The sequence below is a fragment of the Xenopus laevis genome, chromosome 2L (assembly GCF_017654675.1).
Source record: "Xenopus laevis strain J_2021 chromosome 2L, Xenopus_laevis_v10.1, whole genome shotgun sequence".
Classification (NCBI taxonomy): Eukaryota; Metazoa; Chordata; class Amphibia; order Anura; family Pipidae; genus Xenopus; species Xenopus laevis.
Window position 1 is genome coordinate 13,881,399 of NC_054373.1, and position 20,834 is coordinate 13,902,232.

Here is a 20,834-nt window from a genome sequence, read left to right on the forward strand (position 1 = left end):
ACTTTTTTTTTCCATTATATCCAAATCCTTGGAATCTTGGATCTACTCCTCAAAGCCTTGGAATGACTTTCATGTTGCTCATGTGGATGAATTATCCAAAAACAAGCACACAACTGTACCCACAGATATTTATAATACATAACTGAGGTTATTACAACGTGAAATCTATTGAATATTAAGCCTGGATATTAAGCAAAAAAGGGTCTCAATGAAAAGGTTAATTTAATTTTTTTTTAAATATAATACTATAACAAACATGGGAACCCTTAATTCATAACCAGTTATCCATAAAGCTCTGAAATACAGGAAGGCCATCTCCCACCGTGCCCATTTTAAGTAAAAAGTAGAAAACTGCATGAATCCATATTGGAAGCAAAATAAACCTATTTAGTTTATTTAATGTTTAAAAGATTTTTAGCAGGTCTTTATGTATTGAGATCCAAATTACGGTAAGATCCCTTATCCACAAAATTGTTCCTATACCTGTATTTCACTAAAATAAATGAATGGATCAAGTTCGTAAGATAGTATCTAGTAGGTAATTTATCGAGCAAGAATTTATTCACTGTGAAGACAGGTAATATTACTTGTAATATTTCAGTGTTTTCCCCAAGGAAACATTATTCAGCAGGCTTTTAGTCATGAAAATACAACTTATGGAAAAATTAGTTAGCCACAAAGTTGTTCCTTTTCCAGTATCTTACCTAACAGATGGAGAGGATAAATGAATGAATCAAGCAAGATAGTATCTAGTAGCAAATCTATCTCGCAAGATAGTATTAATCCCCTTTCACATTATGGTCAGTATAACTTTACTTGGAATATATCCCTAGGAAAAAAGAATGTCTGGACAGGAAAAAATTGTGTGGTAGATAAAAATAAAAAACCCTATAAAAAATGGTTTTTAATGAAGCCAATAGTACTGCCTACAATAAGCACATTCCTAGTGGCCTATTAATTCTAATCAATGCATAAGATGGGGCCGTGGGGGAAAGCTGGCGGGCAATGTGTCCAGCAAAATGGGCCTAGGTAGATCACTGGATATACAGAGAATACAATATCCTTATGTTTTCCACTAGGGTTACATTAGTCAATGTATATATTACAGTAAGAACCACCATATTACGTTTTTCAGGGGACCAGAAATAAGAGGTGTAAAATCCAGGAAAATGTAAAATCAGGGAAACAAATAATATATAATGTAAAATGAGGGGAAACTTAAAATCAGAGGATGTAAAATGGAGGTTCCACTGTAAATCTATAAAAATGCCTTTACAATGTTTGATCAATAGGTGGTGGTAATATAGTCCTATAAATACATACTGGTAACTCACTACTACTTTAAAAAGGCGGGGGTAGAAAATATGCAAACTAATGCTGTATTGCTAAATTTGAAATGTTTTTATTTGAGAAATTGAAAATAGAGAAATAAAAAAATAAATAAAAAAAAGATGGGGTTTCTGACTCAATTAGCGCTTAGTCATAGGGTACCCCCACAGACATGTTGAGTGTTGTCCACAAATGACTCGATAAAGCTTTGGGGAATTCATGAGTATCAGCTACTTGGAAGTCATTTTTCATATTTTGCTATGCTTCATTACACATACATTACGACAAGTAGGGATGCACTGAATCCAGGATTTGGTTAAGGATTCGGCCTTTTTCAGCAGGATTCGGCTGAATCTTTCTGCCCAGCGAATCTAATCTGAATCCTAATTTGCATATGCAAATTAGGGGCGGTGGGAAATCGCGTGACTTTTTGCCACAAAAAAAAGGATGTAAAAAAAAGTTTTTCCCTTTCCACCCCTAATTTGCATATGCAATTTAGGATTCGGCTAAAACTTCGCAAAGGATATGGGGGTTCGGCAGAATCCAAAATAGTAGATTCAGTGCATCCCTAACGACAAGACATCACGCAGCAAAAAAATGGAGTGCCCTAACATTTTCCAGGCAGACACGTAATTCAGTTTGTAACCAGACCCACCAATTGTTCTGCCTAGAGCGTTTAAAAAGTGTGGAAAAAATAAACCAAAAGTGTACATTTGTTTACTTATTGCATACACCATTTGCAAGAATCTGTATTTTTCGAATAATTGTACAGGTATGGGACCGGTTATCCAGAATGCTTGGGACCTGGGGCTTTCCTGATAAAGGATCTTTCCATTATTTGGATCTTCATACTTTAAATCTACTAGAAAATGATGTAATCATTAAATAAACCCAATAGACTGGTTCTGCTTCCAATAAGGATTAATTAAATCTGGGATCAAGTACAAGGTACTGTTTTATTATTACAGAGAAAAAGGAAAGAACTTTTAAAAATTTGGGTTATTTGGATAAAATGGAGTCTATGGGAGACAGCTATTCTGTAATTTGGAGCTTTCTGGATAATGGGTTTCCAGATAATGGATCACATACCTGAATTATTTTCACCAATTATCACTTAAGGTGGATATTAAGTAAAATGAAAGTAAATATACTCCCATTGATTAATACCACATCTACTCTTTCCTGACTAATCATACCAATAAAATACTATAAAGGTAGGCTATTCATCTCTGGCTCATGCTGTGTGGCCTACAGAGAAATATTTCAATGTGCCTGACCAATATGTGACTAATTTTAATTGCAATTAGCAGTCAGAAGGGCCCCTTACACAGGCCAATCAGTTGCCATCTATAGGGACAGAGCCGCCCTTGTCCATGTCCATCCCAAACTATCAGTAATGTTAAAAAGTAAAAAATTGTATTTATGTTTAAAGTTTGCATCTAATCTGAAAAGAGGGCATGTGGGGAAGAATGCATCATGTCCAGTACACAGGATTCCCCTTAAAGGAGAAGGATGCTACAGAAGAAGTGTATTGCCAATAGATTAGCCACAAAAGTGCAAGCTATAAGACTAGATTTATTCTGCAGAATGCTTTACTAACAGCTCCAGAAGCTCTCTTTTTTTGTTTAGGACAGCAGTTACCATATTAGCTTGGTGTGACATCACTTCCTGCTTGAGTCTCTCCCTGCTCACTCATAGCTCTGGGCTCAGATTACAGAAGGGAGGGAGAGCGGAGCAAACTGAGCATGTGCAAGCCCTAGTCCTGGAGGTTTAAGCTGAAGACAGGAAGAATGATACGATGGATGCACCGAATCCACTATTTTGGATTCAACCAAACCCCCGAATCCTTTGCAAAAGATTCAGCCGAATACCGAACCAAATCCTAATTTGCATATGCAAATTAGGGGTGGGAAGGGGAAAACAGTTTGTGACAAAAGTCACAAGATTTCCCTCCCACCCCCTAATTTGCATATGCAAATTTCGATTCAGTTCGGCCAGGCAGATCCTGCTGGAAAAAGCCTGAATCCCAAACAGAATCCTGGATTTGGTGCATCCTTATCTGATACAGAAGCCCACGTGTACACAATAGAAGAAAAGAAAAGCCGTGTTTCTTTTGACTGGTCTTTATATAGACCTTTCTGATAAAGCTTACTTAATTCTACACTTTCCAATTAAGAAATACAGAGAGAGATAGAATAAAAATAAAAGAAGCTATAAATGAAAACAGTATAGTTTTACCTAAACTCTGTGTTTGCTCTAGTTGCGTAGACTCTGGCTGCATTTGCTCTTTGTCTTGGACATCTGCGATGGTCTCTTCAGAGGGGTTTCCGGACATCTGTGCTGTTAATTCACCGTTTTTGGAGGTTTCAGAAGTCTCACTGACAAAGTAAAAGTATGTTCAAGTAAGTAAAAAGAAAAGCAAGGTTATTTGCAGTTAATTCACACAATCTTTACACCAAGACATATCGCTATCAGAAAAGAGCTGTTGCCGGAAACCAAGGTGTAACATTTAAAATACTGTAGTCTAGGGGGGTATAAACATGTTTACCATTAAATGGATTCCATGCAAAGACATAATCAAGCGACCAGATTTTCTTACCTGAGCAGGTTTTAATTGTCATACATGAATCAATGTGATTCTGAATATCTGATAAGCATCACAACCTGCCCCCAAAATAACTACCCAAACTGCAATGAAAGTATCCCTTAAAAAAATATCTGCCATTTGGTCCAAATCTCAGAAATTCACAAATTACTTATTAAAAAAATTTAAATCAGAAGAGACGTAATTTTGCATATCATTTTACCATCCTCTTCTGTCTCTTTGGGAGGCTACAGTTTTGTTGTTCCATATTGTTGAAATTCCAGCCTCTCATTCAAGCAACTGCCTGATTGCTAAGGATAAATAAAACCCTAGCAACCCGATATCGGCAGTTGCTTGAATGAGAGGCTGGAATATGAACAATATGGAACAACAAAACTGTAGCCTCACAAAGAGGCAGAAGAGAAAGGCAAACAATTCAAATACTATTTGAAGACCAATTGCAACGTTGCCAGGAATAAGACGTTCTGTCATATACTAAAAGTTAACTTAGTAAAACTGTCCCTTAAATTGATGCACAGTTGTCCCCATAACATAACAGAGAGAGAGACACACACATCTCCCCCAGAAAATGGCTTGCCATGCGCTAACATTGTGATTGCCGCAAGTAAATTAAATTGCGGGGATTTGGCTTAAAGGGGACCTGTCATCCAACAAAAATTATTAAAAATCTTATTTTATTACGTTAGTCAAGCAAAATAAACTTTAATAACACTATATAAATTATTTGAATCTTGTTTCTTTCAGTCTGGAAATTCATAATTTATAGCAAGCAGGCAGGAGCCATTTTGTGGACACTGTTATTAAGACAAGCCTTGCATCATCGAGGAATCTTGTTTGTGCACCAGAATGGGGGACCTGATGTCCATCCCCATGCACTGGCTACACAATTAAACGGTAAAGAGAGCAGGGGAATGTGGGGAGATCAGTGACATCTAGTAAGCGCTGAATGGAAAGTGAAAGTAATTGCCTAAGGCATAGAGGAGGGGCAGACAACATTTGATTGACATCTGAGATTTTTAGATGAGTTTACAACAGCTATAAATTATTTAATTAAAAAAACTATTTGGATTACGTGTTTAATTTGAAAGGGACTTTTATTATACAGCTTTTAATGTCTGGGTAACAGGTCCACTTTAATCGGGGGGGGGGGGGGGGGGAACTGTGGATTACAATGTTAGTGAACCACAAGTCATAATCTGTAGCAAAATATACCCACTGTAGCAAAATTTTAAAACGGGCAGCAAATCTCACAGTGTTTTGTTGCCCTAAATCACCAACAAAAAATTATAATCGTTGGCAATGAGTTTCCAAACCCTAAAAATACATTTGCAGATTTTTGGGCAGATATATGAGTCTAACATAATGAAGACTGCATTAAAGTGGTTGTTCAGCTTTAACTTTACTTTTATTATGTAGAGAGTCATATTCTGAGACAATTTGCAATTTTTTATTTTGAGTTAGCTTTTTATTCAGCAGCTCTCCAGTTTGCAATCTCTGCAATCTGGTTGCTAGGGTCCAAATTACCCTAGCAACCATGCACTGATTTGAATAAGAGACTGGAATATGAATAAGCAAAAGAAAATGAAGTTACACCACCGCTACTGCCTATGTCTGCATTAGAGCACGAGGCAACAGCAAAGTAACAAGAGAAAGAGATAATCACACTGCATAAGGATCAGATAACCAGGTCTGCACAAACATGTCTCCCGCGTCTCAGAATATCAGAATAAGTAACAGCCCTTTTCTCGATACATGAAAAACAGATGTGAAGAGTTTGCTTCATCATACATATGAAATACTTCTGCATAGGCAAACAAACAGATGAAGTATAATGCCATGGAGTATTGTATGTACCACGTGTAACATATGGTTATGGTTACCTTAGCATTTGCACAGGGAAAAAAAAAAAAAAATGTATAAAAGCAAACATGCGCTTTGTATAAAGTAGAAGGACGAATGTGCTTCATCTAAGGACTACCAAATGCTCAGAAAAAAATAAATAAATGAATTGCCACACTTTGTTTGGTGCAAATTAGTGTGTGTACCGTTTCTGAAATTTTAATCAAGTTTATCTTCACTATTCCTCTCTCGGCATCTGTTTCTCTTCATTCTCTCTTCATGCAGCAGTTGGGTGTCAGATATTCATGGACAGTTAGATCCAATATATCTTATAGGGGGCTCATTTTGCCTAGAAGATGTATTAGAGCTCACTCTATTAATATCACCAGACATCATGTCTCTCTACATGCAGAATTTGTGTAAGACAGTTATTTTGTTACATTTTGTTTGTACTGGAATCAGTTATTTGTAAGAGTTCTAATTCATCTGACAGGAAAGGGAACCCCCCCCCCCGCCATAAGATAGATTGGATTTAAAGATCAATGAATATCTGACACCCAACTCCTGAATGAAGACAGAATGAAGAGAAACAGATGCTGAGAGAGGAACAGTGAACATAAACTTGATTATTTCATTAAGCAATGCAGAATATTTGATTGATTGTATTTATAAAGTTTGTTATTTTCAAGATAGTTTCCCTTTAATAAAGCATTTAGGTGCAAGCGAATATAGCTCACACTCTGGTAGGGGGAAACAAAAGTTAGTTTGTTTTTTTAAAGATTGACCTTCTCTTGAGAGCAAATGCACATGGAGGGAGCTTCCATTGCATGTGGCTTTGCCAATGGGTGTCCTTTAAAGGAGAACTAAAGCACCAAGGATCGGGTCTTCTTCTGGCGTTCTGGCAAATGCCGTTAGTTCCGGTGCATGCGCAGTTGTGATAAACCTTAAAACTGCTACAACTGCGCCCAACTAAGATATAATTAATCTTTATTGGAAGCATATTTACTATTATATTATTTAATGTTTACATGATTTTCCAGTTGACTTGAGGTATGAAGATCCAAATTACGGAAAGATCCGTTATCCAGAAACCCCCAGGTACCGAGCATTCTCGATAACAGGTCCCATACCTGTACTACCCTTCTTGGCAAATACCTCGGAGTTCTACACTTTTGGGTTTTTAAATTAAAGGGGTTAAAACTCCTTCCTTTTCGGACATTAGCTTATAAAAGTTGGGTTTCTATAAAAAGAGACAGAGCACTTCAGCCCCATCACTCACTGTGTTCCGTGGGAAGTGATGGATTTTTGTACTTTAAATGGCTTTGTTTTCTATGATGGCCAATACTCTGGAACGCAGATGGACATCAAGTCTCAGAACCCATCATTTTAAAGGGATAGTAACACATTCCAATTTTAACAGGAACATGCTTACATTAACCTAGCACTAATGCATGTGCCCGGTGCTTCCTCCCATACTTTTAAACTGGTCATAGATGTACAGATATAATCGTACAAATCCTCGATTCATACGGTTTTCAGGCCGTGTGTGGAGAGTCCTGTCATTTTTCGCGCCATGGCGATCGGTCGTTCAGACAGTTAAAAACAAATAGCGGAACTAGCAGCACAGGAACCAGTGCAGCTAGCTTCAGAATTTAATAATCAGCCCTGCAGCATCAGCTTATATTAGATGCCAACCTCATTTTCTGCTGGATAGTTTAGCTTCTCAACAGCTGCTCAGAGCCCACTGAGCATGTGAGTGTCACAGACACTTTCCAAGATGGTGACAACCTGTGACAAGTTTGAAGTCCTGGATCATTGCTGCTATTGACAAGCTGAACCTTTAGGCTGGTGCAATAAGTTCAGTATATAAAATGAGTTTTAACCATGTTTATTTTTAGGGTTTAGTTCTCCTTTAACATGGAACAAGGTGAGAGTGGGGTTGAATGACTGCCAGCATAAGAAGGAGGGGAAATGTTCCACAATCGGATCAGCCCAATATCGCCCACCTCAAGGCGCGCATATAAGGGAGAGATCGCCAAATGATCGGATCTCCATATGAATAGCCAGCTTTACCAGGTATGGGACCCAATATCCAGAATGCTCAGGACCTGGGATTTTCAGGATAACAGGTTTTTCTGTAATTTGAATCTTCATACATTGAGTCTACTAGAAAATCATGTAAAAATTAAATCAATCCAATAGGCTGGTTTTGCTTCCAATAAGGATTAATTATATCTTAATTGGATCATGTACAAGCTACTGTTTTATTATTACAGAGAAAAAGGAAATGATCTTTAAAAACTTTAATCATTTGGATAAAATGGAGTCTATGGGAGACAGGCTTTCCGTAATTCGGAGCTTTCTAGATAACTGGTTTTCCGGATAATGGAGCCCAGAACTTTACTTACCCTTTCCTGTGCCAGCAAATGACAGTGTACATTTAATACACAAGCGGCATGAATATCCTGTAATCGTATCACTGAAACTTAAGTATTATAATAAATAAAGTTGAAAAATATGAGGATACTTGTATTAAAGAACTTGGTGACTTATAATATCCTTCTATTTTTCAATGGTGGGGTACTTTATTCACTATATGTGCTGTACAGATTTTATTTCTTTTTTTAACTGCTGTACAGTGTTGGTGACCTTCAATGTGGAAGCCCTATCAACAGAGAAAGAATTCAGACATGAAAAACTCCCACCAGCATGCTCATCTAATCAAGTTTTATCAGGACCTCACGAATGATCATCAGACCGGTTGTGCTTTAAAGAAGCAGTCCCCAACCTGTTTTGGCCTGGGGACCAGTGTAGAGGCAATTTCTTTTTTTCAAGGACCGGGGGAGGGGTCGGGAGGTTCAGGAGGGGTCGGTCTCCAATTGTGGCCACGTTAATTGTCCCCTAGGCTCGGTGGCACAGTTCAAGACTGTCTGCGGACCAGTACTGGGCAGCGGCCTGGCAGTTGGGGACCTCTGCTTTAAAGGAAAACTATATCCCCCAAACAATGTAGGTCTCTATAAAAAGACATTGCATAAAACAGCTGATGTGTAAAACCCTGCTTCATGTAAATAAACCATTTTCATAATAATATGCTTTTCTATTAGTATGTGCCATTGGGTAATCATAAATAGAAAATTGCCATTTTAAAAAATAAGGGCCGCCCCCTGGGATTGTACGATTCCCTGTGCACACAAACTTTACTTGTTAGGTCACATGAGCCAATTAACAGAGTTGTGTCTTTTGCTTCAACACTTCTTCCTGTTACAGTTAGAGTTGCAGTATTTCTGGTCAGGTGATCTCTGAGGCAGCACACAGACCATCACGAAATGGTGGCTCAAGGCAAGAGATGTAAAAGGGCAAGATTTACTTAAATATATATTCCAGTTTAGCAAGATTCTTTAATATTCTTAATATGATGTAAACTGTTGCTTAAGTGTTCATTTTGGGGGGTATAGTTTTTCTTTAAACCATTACCCAAAGTCCTTGGATCTTCTTGTTCTTGAGCTAAAAAATCCACAATCAAAGCCATTTTCCTTGAGTTTGCAGGGCATTTTTGAGCAAACACAACAAAAGAAGATAAACATGGGGGTCTTTACCCCTGATAAAGACTTCAAGCCTGCCTATAGAAAAGCATTATCAAGCCCCATTCTTTTACACGGTTCCGTGTGGATATCTGCTGCCATGGAAACAGACCCACAGGACAGCACAGAATCTATTAACACTTGCACTGCTGTACAGTGAAAAATCCACGCCAGGTCAAAAGCAAGTTGAAAGACCCATGAATTTACACCCTTTTGGGTGAGGCACAAAACATAGCGCTCTCTCATACAGGTATGGAACCCATTATCCGGAAATCTGTTATCCAGAAAGCTCAGAATTACGGAAAGCCCGTCTCGCATAGACTCCATTTTATCCAAATAATCCAAATTTCTAAAAATGATTTCCTTTTTCTCCATAATAATAAAAGTCACTTGTACTTGATCCAAACCAAGATATAATTATACCTATTGTACGCAAAACCAGCCTATTGTGTTTTCATGATTTTCTAGTACACTTGAGATATGAAGATCCAAATTATGGAAATAACAAGTTAAATGGAAAACCCCAGGTCCCGAGCTCTGGTTAACAGGTCCCCTACCTGTATAGCAGTATGAGAGGCAACTGCTACTGAAAGCATTCTTGCCACTTGCATTACTTTGAAGACCACTTTCTATGGCCACACCAATCGAAAGATGGGGGTCAGCACGTTCATCCAATAGTGGTAGGTTTAAGACCACAGCTGCTCCTTAAAGGGGAACTATCGTGAAAATGAAAATGTAATTTTAGCTTCAGCACACTGAAATAAGAAGCTTTCTAAATATAATCAATTAAAAATTATGTACCGTTTCTGAAATAATCACATTTATCTTCACTATCCCAACATCTTTTTTCTCTCTTTATTCAGGAGTTGGCTGTCAGATAATCATTGACAGTTAGATCCAATATATCTTATAGGGGGCTCCTTTTACCAAGAAGATGTATTAGAGCTCACTATTAAAATCAGCAGACATCATGTGTCTCTCTACATGCAGAATTTGTGCAAAAGGCAGTTATTTTGTTACATTTTGTTTGTACTCGAATCAGTTATTTTTATGAGCCCTAATACATCTGCTAGGAAAGGGAGCCCCCTAAAAGATATATTGCATCTAACGGTTAATGAATATCTGACACCCAACTGCTGCATGAACATAAACTTGATTTCAGAAACGGTACAGACGTTTTATTTGATTATATTAAAAAAAAAAAAAAAAAAAAAAAAAAAAAACTTATTTCAGCATGCTGAAGCTTATATTAAATTTTCATTTTCACAATGGTTCCCCTTTAAGATGGCCATAGACGTGCAGATTATTAGGCTATATCTGTACCAATCTTCCGACCTGCAACTAACCATTCAGATTAATATAAACTAGTAAAGAGAACAAATAACACGATGCTCTGGCTATTTATTTGCAGGCAGCAATCGAACGACGGTTATGTCCGACAAACAGTAGTGACAGTCTCCAACTTGACAAAGGGCTGGAGATAAGCCTGAAACGTTGAAGCAGATCATGAAGCCATGTCTTCAATAAAGGCTTTTTAAACCTTTCAACCATTGCATAGTGCTTTGTCATATTGAATTTCTGGAAAGTCGGTTGCCGCTGGACACGTGCACCGTATTACATAAAAGGAAAAAAGTGGCGAGTGCTGACTAAATAACCATTACCTCCAACTGATATCGTCAAATAGGCAATACATGCAGAGATATCATTAGCAGACATAAATCTTTTAACCTGTCCAATCGACTCATCGCCATGGCACAAAAAAATGTTGGGACACTCCACACGATTTGAAAATCGTTGTTTTGTTAGAATCTTTGTTTTGTTAGTATCTTTGAGTCTATGGCCAGCTTTACTTCTTGCTGTTTCCACTGTTTGGGAGATCAGCCCAACAAACGAGTGGCATTACAGTTCTGCCAGTTTGGCTAAATGCCAGTTTGGCTCCATGCATGGGCAGTTATAGGGAGGAACTCCACGATGCATCTGGAGCCCACACGTCGCCATGTGATGAAACGCATGCGATGTGTCAGATGTAGGGATGCACCGAATCCACTATTTTGTATTCGGCCAAACCCCCGGATCCTACGCAAGAGATTCTGGCGAATACCGAACCGAATCGGGGTGGGAAGGGGAAAACATTTTTTACTTCCTTGTTTTGTGACAAAAGGTCACGCGATTTGCCTCCCCGTCCCTAATTTGCATATGCAAATTAGGATTTGGATTCAGTTAGGCCGGGAAGAAGGATTCGGCCGAATCCGAATCCTGCAGAAAAAGGCCGAATCCCGAACCAAATCCTGGATGCGGTGCAGCATCCCTATTCGGATGTTCTGAAGATAACAGGAAGTGAAGGAGAAATCGCAGGTATGAACTACATTTATCCGTCTGTCGGATGAAAACGCAGTGCGCGTTGTTGTCGGCTCGAGCCGCATCGTGGAGTTCCTCCCGAACACTGGTAATTTTTTTTTTTTTTGTTTGGATGTCAGTCTACTGTTCTGAATTGGCAATGGTTAAAGCTCAAAAAGATTATCATACATCTAAGATTACAAAGACTCAATAGGGCACCACAGGAGTCTATTAAAAGGCATCTATCATCCCATAATATCCTCTTAATTGACTTTTATTTTTATTATACTTAATGCAACACTTTAAAATTTTAATCCAAACACAAAGCGTTGCCTGATGACTGAACACATAATTGTTAGCAACATTCTATGTATTCATTAGTTTCAATTATTTTTAAATGATACTGCTTTCACCAGCAATAACATGTACAAATAAGTTTAAAACCATTTAAAACCATTAAAACTCATAATTACTGTACAATGGAAAGTTGCTCAGAATACTATTCTTTATTGTGTAAAATTGTATTTTTGGGGGACTTTTTGGTCTGGTTCACTTGAGTAACAAATATGCATTGAATCAGGTATCGGTTCGGGATTCAGCCAAGATTTGACATTTTTTCAGTAGGATTCGGCAAAAAAAGTGCCTCGCAGAACTAAATCCAAAAATTTTTTTGACTTTTCGTCACACAAACAAGGAATTTAAAAATGTCTTAACTGTGCTCTCATTCCCACCTAACTGACATATGCAAATTAGGGTTTGGATTCCGTTCGGTATTCACCCGAATCTTTCACAAGAGATTTGGCTGAATCCTATAATAGTGGATTCGTTGCATCCCTAGTAACAAATATAAAGGCCTGACAAGCAAGTAAGCAAGTCCCTGCAAAAGTGGCACGCAAACCATCTAAACTGTTAGTTGTTGCACATAGAATGCACATTTGTCCCAAATTCCTCCCTAAGCAAATGATATGCATTTTCACGCAAAACCATCATGGATTTTCCCGGTTTTTATGTGCATACATGTCTGAATCTTAACATGTCTGACTATCTCAGATATCAGTGGTTATCTTAAAGGATAAGTAAACCTTTATAATAATGTAAAATTGTGTTATTCTAAGCACGTTTTCCATTTGCATTCATTTTTTTTATTCCAAGATATTAAGGCAGGCATGTCCAAACTCAGGCCCGCGGGCAAATTCCGGCCTGTTTTCAAATTTACACTGGCCCTCAGCCTCAGTCATGAAATTAATAATAATGCGTCCCGCCAGCACAGTGCAATCAGGAATCGCCCGTAATATTTGGGCACATGATTAGTGAAATGATCGTCTATACTGCTGCCTGTGTGCTGAAGGAGGTGAAGTTTAATTTTTTTTTGAGGTTTTTTTAATCCCCTGGCCACAAAATATTTTAATATTCTATAGGCCTCTGCCACCAATGTTTTTTTTAAACAATATTTTTTGGGGGCCCAAATTTTTTTTTTTAACTTGTAAGGGGGGCCCTGGCACCAATTCTTTTTTTAAAAAAAATTTTGGGCCCATAATTTTTTTCAATTTGTAAGGGGGCCCTAGCACCAATGGTTTAAAAAAAAAAAAAAAAAAAAAAAAAAAAACTTATGGGGGGGCCCTGGCGCCAATTTTTTTTTTTTTAACTTATAAAGGTGGTCCTTATAGCTTTTTATAACTTGTGTGGAGGGGGAGTTTACTTTTTTAGTGCCGATGTCTGTGTGGTCTTTTAACGGTGATGTGGAGTGGGTGGGTTCTGGGGTGGGGCTTGGGCACAAGTTTTGGTGGGGCACAGTGGGCCCTGAAAATTTTTTTGTATAGGGCCCTGTGATTTCTAATGGCGGCCCTGAACACCTTCAGCACACAGGCAGCAGTATAGACCAAGTGGCAGATCATTTCACTAATGTGCCCAAATATTACTGCTATGGCTACGCGATTCCTGTTATTTGATGTTAATGGTTCAAAGAATGTCGGGCTGAATGGTTGGCACCCACACATTTTCACCTCACCAAATCTGGACCTCGTTGCAAAAAGTTTGGACACCCTTGTATTAAGGGATACATGTGCTGTTTATATGAATGAATTTTTATTCCAACAGTGCCACCTGCTGGTCAGTTTCCCACCAGTCTGACCACCAAATAGTCAAGGAATTCGTCAGGAGAAAGAAAGAGGCTGCTCTGATGTTCTTCTGCTTAGGAAAGATTTGAGAAAGGTTTCTAATCATTTTCCTAAGCAGAAGAACATCAGAGCAGACTCATTCTTTGTTCTGACAATTTATTTACAACTTGGTGGTCAGACTGGTGGGAAACTGACCCGCAGGTGGCGCTGTTGTAACAAAATTCATTCATATTAACAGTACATGTATCCCTTAATATCATGGAATAAAAAGAAAATAATTAATTTAAATGACAAAAGTGAGGGAATAGGAGGTGTGGCCACAAAATGGGAGAGGTTTATGTCCCTCTGATTTTCAAATGTTGGGAGAGAATTTATGGGGCAGTAGATGATCCCACTGCACGAGATGCTGAAATCTATACAAAGTGACAGCCAAAAGTAGTCCAGGTATGGGATCAGTTATCTGGAAACCGGTTATTCAGAAAGCTTCAAATTACAGAAAGGCCGTTTCCCATAGACTCCATTTTATCCAAGTAACCCAAATTTTTTAAAAAGATTTGCTTTTTCTCTGTAATAAGAAAACAGTAGCTTGTACTTGATCCCAACTAAGATATAATTAATCCTTATTTGAGGCAAAACCAGCCTAATGGGTTTATTTAATGTTTACATTTTCTAGTAGACTTAAAGAGCACCTGTTGGGTAAAAATGTTATTCCCAACCATAGGTACGGGTTATCAGAGCCTGCATTCCGGTTGGGGATAACAGTTTTTTGGGTTTTTTTTAAATGCCCTGGCCGGCGCTAGGCTACCCTGCCTAGATTATTATTATTTGATTATAATATATTCTATGGGAGACAGTCTTTCCGTAATTCAAGAGTTTTCTCGATAACTGTTTTCTGGGTATCGGATTCCATACCTGTAGTAGCTTTTACCTCGGTTTGCCCTGTTTAGCTCAAGAAATAATAATTTTTCATGATTACAATAGTTGGTTCAGCACAAGCCGTCTTTATTGAACTTATGTTTAAAGGAGTTAAAACGGACACTTTAAAGTTATAATTCATGGGTATTACACATGCATATACCACACATTCATACTTCATCCCACCCCATCTGGGCAACCAGTGAATAACTGTACCAGTACACTTACACACACCATTATGAGCAGCAATTTGCAAAAACTGTCACCAAAATGACACTTTAAGGCAGACAGACAGACACACAGGCTAATTTTCAGCAATTTTGTGGATGGACACAGTGCTCTTTGGCTGCACATGTGGGTGTCAAATAATTATTCAACCAACTGATCAATAAAGAAGTGCAGCCCCATACTTTTTGATTGTGGGTTGATTACCCCACAGAAGGTCCTAAGGAGATGCAGGTTTGCGTGCACTCGGACACATGTGCTAACATATCCCTATTTTCCTTCCTGGCTGTACACAAGCATTAAGACCCGCATTTAGCACTGTTGCATTTGAATGCAAACATTTTTTTGCATCTGATGCAGATTCAGAATATCTCAATTATACAAATGTGTTGAACTCCCATAAATCCATTTTATTTTCCTTAAAGGGGAAGTAAAGTCTAAAATAGAATAAGGCTAGAAATGCTGTATTTTGTATACTTAACATAAACTTACTGCACCACAAGCCTAATCAAACAAATGATTTATGTTTTCAAAGTTGGCCACATGGGGTCACCATCTTGTAACTTTGTTAAACATCTTAGCAAGACCAAGACTGTGCACATGCTCAGTGTGGTCTGGGCTGCTTAGGGATCGTCATAAATAATCAAAATAGCAAAAGTCAAATAATATCTGCCAGAAGCCGATACAGCAAGACTGATTAATAATCAGAATATACAGATTGCACTGGGTCCTGTGTTGTCATGTAATCTATTGTGGATTTTATAGTTTTTGTATTATTTAATACAAACTTTCTCCAACTCTGCAGAACCAGTGGCTGCAGCAAAATAATCTCCCAAATAGAATCCAGTTTATCGGTTTAAATCTGGCTCCATGATCTTTGTCCCTGCAGCTGGAGTTGGAAACAGTAAAGGGGATGTAAAGGCAAAAATAAAATCCAATACAAATCTCTACACAGTCGCTGACTGCTCTTCAGGGAAACAAACAAAGCTGCTTGAGTTCTGCATGGCTGGGAAGTAAGGCGGGGGCTCCCCCTGCTGTTCACAGGTATGATTGTTTCCCTGCCCAGCAGTTAGGGACCATCTGACAATTCCTATCCACACCAGTAAATGAAGGGAGAATATTACTGCAGAGTCAGGTTTCTTTTAAAAACCATATATATTATTTTAATTAAAGTATATTGTACAAGCTCAGTCTATGGGGTATATTTATATAAGAGTGAAGTTAGAGATCACCATAGTCCTCTAGAGTGAAATTCCACCACTCTCCATTAATTTCTATGGGATTTTTAAGAGTATTTATCAATGGGTGAAAGTAAAAATTCACTCTATATACCCCGATGAGTTATCTGGCCTGCAGCAAAGTCGCCCGAAGTTTCCTCGCGAGGCAATTACGGACGACTTTGGAAAACGAAACAATCCGAGTGCCTGCCCCCAGGCGATTTTTATTTTAGCCGGCGGAAGGCAGATCGGGAGATTAGTTGCTGCAAAGAAGAGGAGGTTTGCCAAATGGCGAGTAATCTCCGCGAATCTGCCTGTGTGGCCAGACGCTTAGAGTGAAATATGTAGCCAAAAGATTTGCAGTCGGTCAGCCTGGAGTAAGCAATAACACTGGAAGCAAGCACATGAACACTTGGCACCTGGCAGGGTAAACAGAACATGTACGTACACAAGTAATGATTTAGGGACAACATGTCACACAACTGCTGACCCAACACAGGATGTCAAGCTAGAACTAGCGTTACACAGTAATTACATTGCCAGACATATTACATGTAAATAAGAATTTATATCTGCCCACCACTTAGGAAGTCTGGAACATAGGCTCTAGAAAGTACACAATGACTTGAGCATCATTAATATTTATGGCAAAGAAATAATCATTTGTATACTCTGCAATTCATCTATGTTATGAAAAGGTAATACGGCAATTTAATGCAAGTTCTTATGTATTCCGCAGCATCTTACAGAGATTTATACATCATTCCCCTCGGTCCCTGCCCCAGTGGAGATGCTTACAATCTGGGGTCCCAATTGACCTCATACACACTCGTTGGTATATCCAGGGATACCTTTACCTCATTACAAGGATAACGATAAGTGAAAACAAAGCTGAATGTACCAGGCAGCCATATTTCCTCAAACATCTAGGACAAAACACAAATGTTCACCCAAAATGTTGCCATTATTTCCCTTTAACCTGGGTTTTTGGCATATTTAAAGGAAAACTATACCCCCCAAACAATGTAGGTCTCTATTAAAAGATACTGAGTAAAACAGCTCATGTGTAAAACCCTGCTTCATGTAAATGAACCATTATCATAATATACTTTTTTAGTAGTATGTGCCATTGGGTAATCATAAATAGAAAATTGCCATTTTAAAAAATAAGAGCCGCCCTATGAGATCGTAAGATTCACTGTGCACACATACAAACCACATGTAAGGTCACATGAGCCAATTAACAGACAGAGTTCTGCCTTTTGCTTCCTCACTTCTTCCTGTTACAGTTAGTGTTGTAGTATTTCTGGTCAGGTGATCTCTGAGACAGCACAGATAGAGTCACGAAATGGTGGTTCAAGGCAAGAGATGTAAAAGGGCAATATTTATGTAAATATATATTCCAGTTTGGTAAGATTCTTTAATATGTCATTCAATTTGATATAAACTGTTGCTTAAGTATTCATTTTGGGGGTATGGTTTTCCTTTAAGACAGTGGTCCCCAACCAGTAGCTCGCGAGTAACATGTTGCTCTCCAACCCCTTGGATTTTGCTCCCAGTGGCCTCAAAGCAGGAGCTTATTTTTGAATTCCAGGCTCGGAGACAAGTTTTAATTGTATAAAAACCAGGTGTACTGCCAAACAGAACCTCCTGTAGCTACGAGTTCACATAGGGGCTACCAAACAGCCAATCACAGCCCTTATTTGACATCACCATGGACTTTCTCATGCTTGTGTTGCTCCCCAGCTCTTTTTACAATTAAATGTGGCTCACGAGTAAAAAAGTTTGGGGAGCCCTGCTTTAAGAGATCAAATTGGGATTCTTCCCAGGTCTTATCCTTAACTGGCCTTCAGGCTAATCAGCCACTACTTCTGGCCCCATAACAGGGGGCTGCCCACACTCACTTAGAAACAAACATACATTACATCAGAACTTTATTGACCGCCCCAGCACAACTGCAAATTACATTGCTCAATGAAATCACCAATGATTCACAGCAAAGTGAGGGGCTATAAACTGGCAGCCTACAATATAGTTTTGTGCTAACACTATAGGTATGGGACTCATTATCGGAAAACCTGTTATCCAAAATCTACGAATTATGGAAAGGCCGTCTCCCATAGACGCCATTTTATCCAAATTTTTAAAAAGGATTTATTTTTTCTTTGTAATAATAAAACCGTACCTTGTACATGATCCAAACTAAGATATAATTGATTGGAAGCAGGGCCATTTTATCGGGTTTATTTAATGTGTACATAGTTTTCTAGTAGACTTATGGTATATCGATCCAAATTACAGAAAGATCAGTTAATTGGAAAACCCCAGGTTGCAAGCATTCTGGATCACAGGTCCCATACCTGTACCATAAATAAGCTGCTAAATGGGGTAGTAAAGTGAATAAAATGTATTTTCTAGCAATAGAACAGAAGCTCAAGAGTCATACCATTTTTTACATCAGAAAAGGTTAGCAATTCAAATCAGTGGGGGGTAGGCTAAAAAACTGTTACCCTTAGAGTGATTAAGCCTTTCCTTCCCATTTAATAAAATTATTAGTTAAGCACTGACAAAGTGTACCCTCAGAGTAAATCACCTCTATTTTTCTGATCTTTATCCAGTCTACATAGCAGACCTCCTAAACCCTATACCTTAGTTTCCATAGGATACACTCTTTAGCCCATGGGAGGCTAATCCTAGGGTCCAGAACGAGGAAGAAGTTAGAATACTACTGGCGATGGAAGTCATCAATCAACCTGATATTCTATTTTGACCAGTCAGCTAAAGTGCTTGGTCAGGAAACCCCAAGCAGACCTATTAACTCTAAATGATTGAAGGCTGCGCTTCTGATTTAGCAAATACATCTGAAAGCACCATGGGAGATCAAGGATTCCTATACACAAAGTTAAAGAAGTTCAGAAATGCATTTTTACTAAAGCAGGAATGTGCTGGAGCAGTTATATTTCAGAATAATTTTCTGGCACCTAAGCTCGGCTTTGTCATGTTGTTTGTGCTACTGCAGAGGGCTCCTGTATGCTTTACAATACACAGAAGGATGTAAACAAATATTCTGGCACCCAGTCGTCTTCTCAATTACTTGCAGCCGTCTCCCAGTAGCAGCAGCCTAGTATAGGTACAGGGCATGCAGGTTTCAGCACACACATATAAAATAAATAACGAGGTAGGAAAGGATATTTGGACAAACAGCAAAAGCGGGAGAGACTTACTGTTAGTTGAAAAAGGAGCCCAGATGATATATAAAAATAGAAAATATTTATTATGACATATTCAAGCCAGATGCGTTTCGTGCCAAGGATGGGCACTTACTAATAGGCTGGAAAGGTTATTTACCTGGGACATTGCAGAACTTATACTGCAAAGCTGTTGTACGTAAAGCTGCCCTATGCTCCCACTCACACTGTCAACATTTTTGGACAGAGCATAGTACATGTTTAACTGTCCAGCCTGCACTTGGCTATCTCCCTTAGTTTACTTACTGCACAGGGGCAAATGTAACAAACTTTTGACAATGGGCAATAGTGAAAGTGGAATCATTTGGCTCTTGGTAAGGTGTTAGGAGTTATAATATCTCGGGCCTCAGCTTTTGCTGGACTACAACTACCAGAATACAGATTGGAAAAGAGGAGTACAGGTTGGAAAAGAGGAGAAGTACAGGTTGGGAAAGAAGGGAGTACAGGTTGGGAGAGAAGGGAGTACAGGTTGGGAGAGAGGGGAGTACAGGTTGGGAGAGAGGGGAGTACAGGTTGGGAGAGAGGGGAGTACAGGTTGGGAGGGAGGGGAGTACAGGTCGGCGAAAGTTGGGAGTACAGGTTGGGAAAGTGGGGAGCACAGGTGGGGAAAGTGGGGAGCACAGGTGGGGAGAGAGGGGAAGTACAGGTTGGGAGAGAGGGGAAGTACAGGTTGGGAGAGAGGGGAAGTACAGGTTGGGAGAGAGGGGAAGTACAGGTTGGGAGAGAGGGGAAGTACAGGTTGGGAGAGAGGGGTTAAGGTTACTCCTGGATGTAACGTCGCATGGCAATGGCTCCCTGAAGGGGTGTCAGGCACCTAAGGCCCCGCCTCCCGCAGTTTCCGTTCCTTACACCGGGCATGATGCTTGGGCCTGCACATTTCCGCTCCAGCCGCCTCACAGCCCTCAGAGGAAACGAATGCAACTAGTAGGCCGAAGCCCGCGCGGCCCTTTAGTGTTATTCCCTCCCGGGCCATTACATTCTCTCCGTGTCTGGCTCTCGCACCCACGGCGCTTACCTGTTCAGCTTTTCCTCCTGGATCTCCTTGAATTTATTGACCACGAATGAACGGAAGATCTGTTCTATGTTGGTCGCCATGGCGCCCCAGACCTCCTGCTCCTCCTCCTTCTGGGTCTCTTTCTCGCCCTGGTTCTTTCCGACACACTAGCGTACGTGCGTGCGCGCCCCCGATGTGCCTTAATAGATCAACATGATGCGCGCACTGAATGGAGGGAACAGTCTCGCGGGTACGCCCCCTGGTGCTGAGATGGAGCGAAGCGCGCACACGCCTCTCACGTGCGCTGTCCCGCCGCTTTTCACGCTATTTCCGGTGTAGGCCTCAGGGAACTTTACTAAAAGTAAATTCTGTTTTGGTATAGAAAGGGCGCTCTCGCTGGTGACTGCGCTACATAGTTTTCCCAATA

The 20,834-nt window shown here is 39.4% G+C and overlaps 1 protein-coding gene across 1 annotated transcript in view; it reads right to left on the minus strand.

Annotated features, from left to right (window-relative positions):
* LOC108707872 overlaps nt 1-20,632 on the minus strand; it is a 47,512-nt gene extending 26,880 nt beyond the window's left edge. The window contains exons 1-2 of the mRNA XM_018245927.2: nt 20,429-20,632; nt 3,568-3,707 (exon numbers count right to left, since the gene is read on the minus strand). Of these exons, the coding sequence (XP_018101416.2) occupies nt 3,568-3,707; nt 20,429-20,508 (220 nt within the window). The 5' untranslated portion in view covers nt 20,509-20,632. The remainder of the gene's footprint in view (nt 1-3,567; nt 3,708-20,428) is intronic.
* Nucleotides 20,633-20,834: the final 202 nt, after the last annotated feature.